This window comes from Montipora capricornis, chromosome 1 (genome assembly GCF_036669925.1).
Source record: "Montipora capricornis isolate CH-2021 chromosome 1, ASM3666992v2, whole genome shotgun sequence".
NCBI lineage: Eukaryota > Metazoa > Cnidaria > Anthozoa > Scleractinia > Acroporidae > Montipora > Montipora capricornis.
Genome location: NC_090883.1, coordinates 40,588,773 through 40,601,272, shown reverse-complemented (window position 1 = coordinate 40,601,272; position 12,500 = coordinate 40,588,773). Strand labels below are relative to the sequence as shown.

The following is a 12,500-nucleotide window of genomic DNA, read 5'->3' as shown; positions in this document are numbered from 1 at the left end:
TTCGAGTCCCTCTAGTTCAATCGCGTGTGCTAAAACATGGAGCCCAGATCGAACCAAACTATCTCTTGCAGGAAAAAAATTTGCGATTCAAGAAGTATTACCTCACCTTGTCAGGGTATCCGCTGCATAAGATACAGGCCCGAATACAGGAGAAAAATGAATGTGCTGTCCTAAATTTCTGCCGCGAAGGTTCTTCTTCAAATCGCGCCAATTTATGGTTTGGCGATGTGATTGGTTGACTTCAATTCGACCCCAGATTTCCTCGATCCCCTGGAACGCAGAGAGAACCTGGGCCCGGTTGTTCAAAAGCCGATTAACGCTACTCCCAGATTAAACATTAACCAAGGAGTTTATTTCTCTACTCCCTAATGCTGTTCAACGCTGATATTCGACAAATATTTACATCAGAGGATGTCAATCTTGGAAAACAAAAATAAGCAAAAGAAACTTTCACCAAAAAGTTGAAAAGTTGAAACAAATGTTCATGCTAATCCTGGATTAAGTTAATCGCCTTTCGAACAACGGGGCCCTGATTCTAGCACAGGTAGACCAAGCTGAGTATAACATTGGAACATTGAAACAAAAAAAAAAAAAGAGACGCATTTCGATGCGTATTATTATAGGATGTTTACAAGCAATATCATCGCTAATTCCCAGATTGATGCAGATTGAAGATAGGGTATTTTGTTAATGAATTTATATAGTGCATTTTCTATTGACATATTCAAATGCGCTTTACAAGCAAGTGATCTATGGGTGAGATCGGACACCAGCATAGCAGGACGTTACAAATCGATAATTTCGATACTCGATAAAATCGATCGTAATCGATATTTTTTGATACTAATTAATCGATTAATATCGGAAATCGATAATAATTGATAACAGAGTTTTTTGTGATTATCGATTTTATCGATTTTCGTAATTACAGTTCGATTTCAATCGATTTCCACCAAATTATATCGAAAATATCGATTTTGCCAGAGGAACAAAGGTGAAGAAGAAGAAGACAGAGCATGGGTGTAGCCTGGATTTTTCAAAGGGGGGTCACACGTCACACTGTGTCAAACAGAGGGTACTCGCGTTTTCGCAACCTGAATAATGTAGGTTGTTTGAGTAAAAAACAGCTCACAAAGGGGGGGTCACGGGCACGCCAGTACCCCCCCCCCCCCGTCCTAGCTAAATCCACTGTAATTGGCTATGCTGTAGTGGTCTCCCGGCCTAATAATTTTTTTTTTTTTGTTTTTTTTTTCCTACTTGTATTATTTTTTATATTTTTACCTTTATAATTATTTTATTCCAGTTAGGCAAAGCTAAATAAATAAATAAATGAAAAGTGACTAATGTATATCCTAATGCCAAAAAACTTCAATCAGACGCAGAAACAGAATTCATTCAGCGATAGGTTTCCGTTGGTGGAGGCAAGCCATGTTTTGAGCAGTTCACAGCGTATACATGTTTACACTGATCTAAACAGTGTGTGGTCTTTGCTTGAGTTCCGGGGGGTTAAAAATTTCCCCAAATGCGAATGAGTTATCTCAGATTTATGGCCAAGAAGGAAGAGGATTTACGGTAAGACAAAACCCTTACTTTGGAGTTGACCTATTCTCTCGGCCGAGTAAACCGATATAATCGATAAGCTGCGCCTAAATCTTGGGGTTGATCTCTCATACAGCGGTCAAATCTTGTGATTATCGATATTTATCGGTTATTCTAGCTAATCGATGAACAATTATCGAGTATTATCAAGTAATATCGAGTAATCGATTAGTTTCCGATGATTGATTTCTATCGATTTGTAACGTCCTGGCATAGGGAGTGTGTCAAAGGACTGCACATCCTTGGACTGGATTTAAACTTAGAGCTTCTTTGTTCTTTCAGTTTTTTCTTGTGGAAAAAGCCTCGCAAGAGCATCTGTGCTTTATAGCACTTGATTGGGGGGGGGGGGGGGGTACACTGCCATATATGGACTATATAGGTATTTGCTGCTGTGAAGGGTATGGTTTTCAAACAGTTTACTCTAGGATAGAGTACATAAATAGGGTATAATTTTTCACGAAACTGACCAGTCGATTGAATATTTTATCAAGACTAAGGAAACCAGAAATTCCCACTCAAGAATATAAAAAAATCAAATCAGCAAAGTTTAACTTTACCATAACTCAGCCTCAACAGTGTCAATAAATGGCTATCATGAAACTACTCTGGATATTATTAACTGTCAAGAATCAGAATTTAGACGGAATCGGTGGGAGTTTACTCTAGTATAGGGTAGCAAATTCAGCTGAACTAGCTCTGGTATAGCCTAAGGGTTCCAGGGTCCCAGCGGCACATCCCCACCCAGAAATTCCTAATGTGCCCCCCCCCCACCCCCAGGATTGGGCCTAAGCCTTGATTTAAAATGCTATGTACGTCGTGAAGTTTGATATACGACCTCTTCCATTTATTGCCATTGTTTGATAGCGAGTGATTATGCAGGTTCACTAAGGGATGAGGGATATAAGATTATTTTCCTACTCTAGAAGTATAAGTTAATGTCAAAAATTAGCGACTCAGTTAACAGCAATACTTCAACGTAATCACAATGTCTTCATGATGCAGACATTGGGATAACGATTTATCTTTCTGTTCATCACTGTGAGTTGGCAAGTCTTAGGATTAACACCCCGATCAACTTGAAACTTCAACCTGGCCCCCCCCCCCCCCACGGGCAAACCTGGGCATTTGAACTTTTAAAGATTAGATCATTCAAATTCCCGCCCCCTCAGGCCAAAATGGTGTTCAAATGCCCTACCTATTGTCGGATTTGTCTGTCATACCCTACTAAAGAACAATCGTCGTCGGCTCCTGTCAGACGTCTTTAATAACGACCTTTTGAAGACCTTTTTTGTAAGCCAATCACTCACAAATGCTACATCTGTTCCTTTAAACTCTTCCATGCCGTCTAAACACTTGTTTTATAGATGTGAGCGACTTTGGCGCCCGAAAAAACCATCAATTGGAACCTAACACTTCCTGTTCAATTTTCCCTACCCCACGAATGCAAAGGTCAAATTCCCCACTCCCCAGGCACAGAGGATAGTCAAATGCCCATGGTTTGCCCAGGGTGGGGTGGGGGGGGGGATGTTGAAGTTTCGATTTGATCGGCGCATAATTGATCACATAAACTTGTGTCTCGTAATAATTTCACAATATTTAACTGTTCTCTGGAAAGAGGAGTTCGAATATAATTGGTAAGTCCAGCTAACAAGGTCTTAACAAAAGACTCAAATCTTTCTCTTTTTAACTGTTTTCATCGTAATCACAGAGGTAACCAAAGTAAAATAAGACCACAAAACCTTAGGGCATTGCTCCATCCAGAGGCTTTTTTCTACTCAACCTGACTCTCAGCAAAGAAAAACCCTTGCAACTAAGTGGACTTCCTCAACGTCCACTGATGTTGTGACTCTTGGAAGTCTTAGATTTCCTTGTATTAACTTCATAATGTTTCTTCCTTCTTTAGTTAAAAAGAATGAGGCATTCTGAGAGTATTAATTCTCACTACAATTTACATGATTCGAGAGGTCTTTTGGGCAAGACAGTATTCCTCATTTAACAAGCCAACAACCCTCGACAAGGACTTTATAGAAAAATAGCTGCACCAGAAAGGTTTGCTTGCATTTATTCCTATGCCTTATAAACATATGCATACAGCTCATTCAACAGTCTTAAAGCCAATAAAATATTCTCAGCTGGCATAGCCCAATTCAAACAATATATACCACAGTAACAAAAAATAAATAGCATTGTTATTAAAAGAACATGCTCTAAATGAAAACATATTTGTGTCAACACTCCGCAACATGCAGCTGTTATTCTTGAATCAGCTGTTTCTATCTTAAAATCTGTCTGGTATTATTCAGCCAGTTGCATTAATGCAACACCTTTTTGCACAAGAACACAACTTATTTCGTACAAAGACTCTTTGTCTATCCAATGATCATGGCTACTCAACAACTTTTCATGCATATGGGATTGGGACGGCCAGTCATAGTGTTTGTAGGAGTATTTTTATGCTAGCATAGCAAGCTTTAGCCAACATATATTGTAGACACAGCCTTACATCCACACCAAAAATAGTAAAGAGACACAAGATTCATGCACTGGTAAAATGCAACACAGTAACACTAATAAATTCATGTGCTTGCAAAAATACAACAAACAACATTTGAATAATTATTGGTTTATGATGAAAGACTTTACACTGAAATCATTTAGAGCAATGTTCTTATGATATTCTTCTTTTCTTGTTGCTAAGTTTGTTTTCAGTCTGTGTGACTCTAACCCATTGACCCAGGGAGTGAGACATTAGAGACTTAACTCTAACACCAGACGATTTTAGTTGTTAACTGGAGTCACCGCAGCGTGTTTGAGTGTGTCAATGGGTTAAAGCTTTTTATTGCCAGTGCATAGCATCTTCAACATTTTACACAAACTAAACTGAACTCCAAGAAAATTGCTGAATCAAAATATGATTAACTTGCTACCCTGATGAATTTCTCCAACAATTTGCTGAATCTTGAGAGCACACATTTGTAACAACTAAACATAAAAATAGAAATGAAATATGCAAGATAGTTATGCTATGTTCTACTGATGTTGCAACTTCTGAAAAACTGTCAATGATTTACAATTCGGTAAAAATTAATATTGACTACCATGGCCCATTACGCCTTGATAATAAAACCCAGTGAAGATGACAATAATTATTATTGCTCATACCTCACCATTATTGTAAAATTATTTCAAAAGTTCATTCCTTATTGTTTTCTATACAATTTTGATTAAAGCTCATTGAAAGAATAATTCTTTTAAAATATATATATGAAAAAACATTGGTCTTCCACATATCTATTTAACATTTAAGTTAATTTAAGTGCTAATATGACCAAAAAATTTCAATATTATATTTTTTTTCTTTGGATTTCAAAACTATGTTTACTAATGGCAGGTACAAAACCCAGGTCTCGTTCACAGATCTTTGTTTTACCAATACAGAGACAAACCTTAACATTCATTAAAGCTAACCTTAGGCCTAAAACCTCTTGTTTAGGTCTAATTAGGCCTGAGGTTAGCTTTTATGAATGTTTAGGTTTGTTTCTGTATTGGTAAAACAGAGACCTGTGTTTTGTACCTGCCCGTTTACTAAACAACCTAAACACTTAGTTACTGAAGTGTTAAGCCTTGATTCCAAAAAGACACATGTTTATTTTAACTAGAATTTTCCTATTTCATTAATTACTGGTCCACCATTACTAACTTTAAAATCTTGAGAGGGCTGGATCAAGAAGAAAATGACGTCAAAGACTCACTAGTTTAAGGAGGCTTGAAAGGGTTTTCAGCTGAGCGCACGTGCAGAATCCACACACGCAATACTTCAACTGCTTTCATCAGCTCATGAATCAAAATGGGTGACTGGACATAATAAACTTTACCGCTGATTTCACACATTTTTCTTCTAATTCTTACATAGATGGAATATAAATATACATCTCCTATTTGCAAAAACTACAAAACTTTTGGGCTAGGGTTAGCCACCGTCCTTAATTTGAAATTTACTTCTTTAAAATTTAAAAATAATTCTGTAGGCGAAAAAAAAAGTTAAAGGCATATTTCAACAAAACTGATTTTTCCGTAACACTGGCCTACGATTTTTTTTTAATTACAAATATTTTAGAAATTATTTCTAACACTGTCAGGTAATGCTGTATGCAAAGATTTCACTGTCCCGTTTTTTTAAAAAAAGACAATTTAAGCTGATTTTAAGGCTCAAAGAAATGCCAAGTATATCATTGCCATGGTAATGGTATTTTGGAAGATAATGTAATGTGCGAAATCTATGATGGGTACCAAATACTCTGGCCAAATTTCGTCTTGATATGATTACCCTGACAATATCTAAGAGCAGAATATATTAATTCACATGAAAAAGGAGAAACTAGCCTCCTTCAGAACACAATGCATGTCTATGGGGCTGAACAATAATTTCATTATTAATATGCAGCACAGGATTTTTGGGCTTTAATTAAACTTTTAACTCATGTTTTGCACATATAAATAAACTGCATTTTAAGCAAGTGAGTGAATGATGTCACTTTTCCCTAGATCCAACCCTCTGAGGTCCTGTCAGTCAGTCTTGAAGGTGATTAATCGCATACAGCGATATCCAAAACTCTCAAAGTAACAGCGTCTGGATAAAAATCAAACATTCAAATTTTGCCAGTCAGAAGTTAAGTGAACACACTTTCAAAAACTGAAGAAAAAAAAAGTGATTTTTAGATCATAGTAGCTCTTAAATAGTTCTGCTACTGCAGGGTAACATCCAATAATAATGCAACATTTATGTCACCTGCTCTGGAAATCCCAATACACTTAAATCTACTATTAATTAAAGGGGCTATATCACGCAAAATGATATAATTCCATGATTCGCAAAATGCCCAAAAAGTAGAATGAAGCATTGCAATAACCACTTAAACTGTTGAAAAACATACATGTAAAAGAAATACAGCAAAAGGAAAGAGAAGCATGGATGGACACAAATGAAAAAAATTGAAACGGATTGCATTTGGGTAATCTTTAAAAAAAATCAGCCCGACATTTTCATGTTTGTTTATTGCAAATCGCTTGGATAAAGGTCATTTTTGCTCAGAATCATACATCTTGTTTGTGACGTAACTATAAAATTATCAGTAAAGGAATTCCACATTACCCTTTTCAAGTTTTACACTCCTGCGAGTACCTAAAGATTTCCCTTAAACACCCTTAAAAAATGTGACATAGCCCCTTTAAGTTACTTTACCAGTAATTACTTACAGTGTACTTATATTACCACTAATTACTTTATCAGTCACTACAATTAAAATATTAAGAACCCAAATTATAGAATAACCACCATAATGTCGTAAGTTACAGATGAATTTTGTGTCACTATAGCAACTACATATTGAGATCGCCTGTTCATTTTGTCTATAAATTACCTGTAGCATATTGTAAAAAAGATATTGGCTGATAACTTATATGCTCAAATACACTATGAACCAACAGGCATACGTAATAGAAGTGTGAAGATCTCGAGTATCATACAGTACTCTGGTAATAGTAATTACATCTTTTACAACTTAACACTTGAATTCCATGAGAAAATATGTTAGTGACAGTTGATCTTCCTGAGTTATTCTTTGTATAATTAGTCACTAATTTACATCCCTTGTTGTTCTCAATTCACAGCTAATTCAAATCCAAGCTGGAGGATATGGATGATTTCTGTGAGCATCAGCTTGTCTTTCTGCTTCAGTTTCTTCCACTGCTATGCTGACAAACCAATGACGATTCTCGTTTGAGCTACATGAAGGAACAACACTTTCTTTTTTGGTGTCACGGTCACTTGTGTAACTCTCTACAACTACATTTTGGTTCAGTGCACGCCATCGTTTTGAATATTGTTTGAAATGCTTCAAGCTGTCAAAGTACAGTCCACCAACTGCCAGAGCAATAAACAAACCATTCACCATGTAGGCAAACTTGACTTCTTCTGTTGTCCGTTCTGCAACAGCTGAAGGAGTTCTGCTGACTCGTGACCATATGATCCATGTAATGGAAGTAAGTAGCATTGTAGCAAATGCAATGAAAAGGCCAATATGAAGCCAACCCTTGGTGCTTATTTCAGGAAATCTCCACTATAAGTAACAGAAAAGAAAGTTAACAATAAAATTACTATTATTAGCTTACATGTAAATGAAAGCAAAAGAATGTAATAATAATAATAATAATAATAATAATAATAATAATTTATTTACTTATAATGCAAAAGTATCAATTTACATTTTCACCATGTAACTACGTTTTGGTGTGTACTTGTAAATGTACATGAACAAAGAGGATGAAGTCTTCAATTTGAATAGACCTTATTCCAAAATGGCCGTCATTTAAATAAATTCTTTTGTTTTTATTCAAATTAGCCCTTGATGCCTCGTTCTTGAGCTGAAAATTCAAAAGAATATTTTGCCTTGAACGAGGCATCAAGGTCCAATTTGAATGAAAACAAAATATCTAAATGGCGGCCATTTTGGAATACGGTGTATTAGTAGCATTGAAATAAATATAAGTTTATATAGTGTAAGCAAGATTTAACATGATTGTTAAATAGTACTACCCTGCTTTACAGACGGTTCCCTCATTATAACTCTTTTATCTCCCAAAAGAGCATGACTGATACAAAGGTAACTACAGCTAACGCCAGATGCTTTAAGTTGGCAGTAGGAGCCGTCTGGCAATGAAAGATGCAATAACCTAACTGTGTCTGTTTAATAACAAAAGAGCAGTAGAGGTGCAAGTCCAACTAAGACATCTTTCTGTTCATTTTTGTGAACATCACCTTACAGAAAAAGCATAAACAAAGATAGGGTACTGTATCATAGAACTGAAGAGACTACTCGTACTCCTATACTTTAAACTTATTTTCCTTTCCTGCTCTTCTTTGACCCTTATGAGTTAAAGTTTGTGATATCCTGCTATAATTATCCTACTCAACATTATAAGATAATAATGTATGTTCACCAACCTTCCAAAAGCACTTGACGCTTTCCTTACGAGTTCTAAATTTAAACTTGCACAGCTCACAGTTATGATTCCCAGACTTTGAAACCCAGTGCAAGATACAGTTCTGATGTGCATACTTCACAGTTCCTGTGCACTTGCAGGGACGTATGAGTTCGCCTTCCTCAAAGCCACCATGACAAATCCGGCACATTAATCCACAGCTGTCACGCACCTCAGAACTTTTTTCATTAGAAGATGAAACACTTTGTTCTTCTGAGTTTTTAGTTCCATTTAACTCAGTTTTTGATGAACCATCCTGCAAAACTGGGACCAAACTAAACCTTATTTTCATCAAATTGTCACAAGAATTCACCCTTAATTGTGGAGTACTTGAGGCTCTGCTTGAATCAACAGAACTGAAATCCTGCAGACTTCTGAATTCTGCTTTTCCTCTGGACTTCTGATCACCACAAACCTTTTCTTCTATGACCGGGCCACTTTGAGAACAAAAGAAACAATATTCCAGCGGATATGTACCTGATACATTTCCGTCAGAACCTATGTGAGTACCTTCACAAGCAATGGCTATTATGTTATTGCTGCAATCTGATTTTTCCAGATCTGAAGCTGGCAGCGACAATAAAGGCTCACTGGCCATTCCAAGATGTTTGCTTTTTGTTCCATGCTTGAATCCTTTTGAATCATTTATATTTGCTTGAAGACATGGTAAACTAGAGGTGGATACCTGTGAAAAAGTAAGAAACAAAATTGGCTGTTCTTTAAAATGAAGAGCAAAACTTCGCACTCAACGTGCAGAAGGCACGAAACCTCCCAAAGACTTCAGTGCACCATGAACAGGGAAGGGAGCTGATAATATCAACCCCAAAACAATATTCCTGCTTCAACTCGTAGATCCATGAAGTAAACCGCTAAAAACGAATGTATACATGATACAAACAAAAAAAAACTAGCTAACCTACACAGTAAAAGTTAATTTTCTTTTGCTGAGAACTGAGGTGTTTTGAACAGCAGATGCATAATGAAGCTGCTATCTTTTCACCTCTTTATTTTATGTGACAAAAAAAGAATCCATGTTGTCATGGATCTGTTCATGGTATATAGATGAAAGTTCCACTTAAGGTTCTTGTCACATTTTGACATTACCTTTGATGTAAAATGAGGCACATAGCAACAACTATGAAATAAAATTATGTAACTAACACATTCCATTATAACAACAGCATAACAAAATGACAATAACAAAGAATCAAGATTAATTTCTTTAACTTAAACAGCATCCTATTGTAGTCACAGTAATATCTGGTTATCTGGAAATCTAAATATCTGTCTAAACTCTCACTCTTTCCACGAAATATATCTTTCTTTCAAAAATTGATGAATAACTTTAAAAGAAATGTAAGCACAACTGAGTCATATACAGAAACACACTTGAATGCAGCAACCCAGAAGATTTGTCTAAAACGTACTTTCCTCTCTATGAGATGTTCAGAGTAATAATAAATTATTATTTATAAAATACCACAGAATTATTAAGCGAAAATTTCGTCAAAAAAAGTCATGACGAATATGTAAACACAACGAGAGCAACTGATCCAATAACATTAAGGGCAAGGCACTTCCGGCCCCATCTGAACAAAAGCGATGATAAGTTCTACAAGTTTAAGCTTGCTCCAGGAAAAAGCAAGACATTTCCCCTTCGAAATTGACACTCAAGTAGGACGAGCATGTTTCCAAGGCAAGCTGCTTCGCAAGCTGTCAACTATTTATTTTTCGTAACCTTATCTCAAGGGCAATACAAAAACGTTCGATCACAGCTGATTAGAAGAAACCAAAAACATATTTTAGACGGATTTGTCTGAAAACAACGGGGCTTTTCCCGTTACTTCCAAAACTGAAAATAACACACCTGAGACAAACGCGACTAATCTTGCTTTCATTTTATGATGGCAGCTTCTTTTAAAGACGCAACCTGTTTTTTTCCCAAGGATAACTCCAGTAAAGGTTGGGTTGATCCCACGCAAAATTCAAATTCATTGCGTTCCATTTTGTGGATTCAACATGTTGAGCGAATTTCCATTAGAAAGATAAACATACCCCGAAAAAAATTTTGACGTAGTCATCAATAATTTGCTGAATCGTGAGGGATAATCTTTATAAATACTTACGATGGTTGAATCCATGATGAATCACCAACGCCAATCGTGTGTCTTACGAGCGTGTTTACAAGAAAACGCAATCCATTACGCCTCTCGTTCGAAACAAATCTTCACGAAGTTCCTGCCAAAGAATAAAAGGTATCCGCTAAATCTTTCGGTTAAGAGAGCGAAGCATCACAGCTGACATGAGGGATCGGAAATTAAAAATGCTAGTAAAGCTGATATCTCGATCAACAGCAATAACATTGCGTACAAACCCAGATACAGTGCATGGAACAGAAAACTAAGTCAGCGTATATTATCGAACAGCAATAAATCATCCACACAACTTTCTCTCATGCCAACAAAGTCGAAGTTGGTAGCCAAAACTGACCAGGGCTGAAACAATTCACGCGACTAGACCAAGCTAATGAGCAAATATGGCGGTCAAATATTTTGACAAATACACAATCGCAGACTCCAACGCGAGATTTCCGCGTGAAACTCGTCCCTTGGTCACATGGACGCCTCGTGCTGCGGTTATTAAATGATTTCGTCACGAGTGATATTACTACCTAATTCTCGTTCATGTTTTGATAAATTCACTCACCTGACTGAGCAAAGCACTCTCCCTCTCAGCTTCCTTGATCATCTGGCTTTCTTGCTGACCAGCGATGTGAACAATGTGGCTCGCCCCAGTACTCTACCTCCGGCCCAACCCACGATGTAATATTCCGGCGGTTGGGGTGGGGGAAGGGGGGGGGGGGATTTTGGCGTTCGGGGCTGGGGTGTGGGGTTAGGGGCAAGGGGTGTGGAGTAGGGATGAAGGGTACCATAGCTGAAACAACGCAAACCTTAACAAAAATGCTAAATATTATCTAAGGGACGGACCATTAGAAAAGTGATGGGGGGGGGGGGACCAAACCAAAAAAAAATTCATGCAAGGGAAAATGCCAAGAAAAAAATTCGAGCAAAGAAGAAGGTAAAGCAGAAAAAATTCCTGCAGAAGGAAGGTCCAATTCTTGGATTTTACATGACGTCACGGCCGCCATGTTGGTGTCCCCAAACAATGAAATGGCGGCCATGTTGGTGTCCCGATCCAATCCTCCGGGAATTGACAGCTATTATTATGCTAACGTCTTCTTTTGTTTTCGTTGAGAAACATGGCTGTTGATCACGTGAGTGAAACCCAAGAATTGTGACTTTTATTTAATAATTATATAATAACTTTTTAAGGATTAAACCACTGCAAAAACCGTGTACGATCAAAACTTGCTCTACGTTGGATCAAAATAGATCGTGACCACACCATAAAAAACTTTAAAATAGAAAATATCCTGCAAAGGTTGGTCAAGACAACGTGAACATAGGCGTTGTTGCTTGCAATATTTCGGCTGGCCAACACCAGCCTTCTTCAGGTTTATATTCAATTATATAATATTTGCCAGTGTCTCGTAATAATATAATTCTTATTCAAAACATTCTTGGGGCCTTACCCCAGGCCCTGCTATATTATTATTAATAAATAAAGACATCTAGTGTACTGAGGTGTTTTCCTCACACTGAATGAACCTGACAAATTAAGGGCCCACAGACGGATTTTTCGGGCGTTGCTAAGGAAGTGAAATGTTACTTCCGGTAACTGACGTCATCATATCATGAGCTGACAAGAAAACCCACTCACAAGCAAAAGTCACCACACAAAACTGTTGTTTCCATCGAAGGTTTTTCCTCGCCCTTCCTCGCGGTCGTTCTCAGATCAAC

General features: G+C 37.2%; 2 protein-coding genes across 4 annotated transcripts in view; both read right to left on the bottom strand.

Moving 5' to 3' along the window:
- Positions 1–217, bottom strand: part of LOC138043857 (telomere-associated protein RIF1-like) — a 27,612-nt gene extending 27,395 nt beyond the window's left edge. Inside the window, exon 1 of one of the 2 annotated variants that reach the window (XM_068890349.1) lies at positions 107–217. The gene's annotated coding sequence lies outside the window, so the exon portion shown is untranslated. Of the gene's footprint in view, positions 1–101 lie in introns of both variants that reach the window. The other variant, XM_068890358.1, reaches the window with a different exon arrangement.
- A 6,925-nt stretch (positions 218–7,142) lies between these two features.
- On the bottom strand, positions 7,143–11,393 carry LOC138043871 (E3 ubiquitin-protein ligase MARCHF1-like). 2 transcript variants are annotated; one of them, XM_068890376.1, is made up of 4 exons: positions 11,347–11,393; positions 10,767–10,878; positions 8,603–9,325; positions 7,143–7,718 (listed from the first exon to the last, which is right to left on the bottom strand). In XM_068890376.1, exons 2-4 carry the CDS (start codon positions 10,779–10,781, stop codon positions 7,275–7,277), a joined length of 1,182 nt encoding a protein of 393 aa, XP_068746477.1. In that variant the 5' UTR covers positions 10,782–10,878; positions 11,347–11,393; the 3' UTR covers positions 7,143–7,274. The 2 variants fall into 2 exon arrangements, with proteins under 2 accessions (XP_068746477.1, XP_068746470.1); XM_068890369.1 differs by lacking the exon at positions 11,347–11,393 and adding an exon at positions 11,015–11,154.
- Between the last annotated feature and the right edge of the window lie 1,107 nt (positions 11,394–12,500).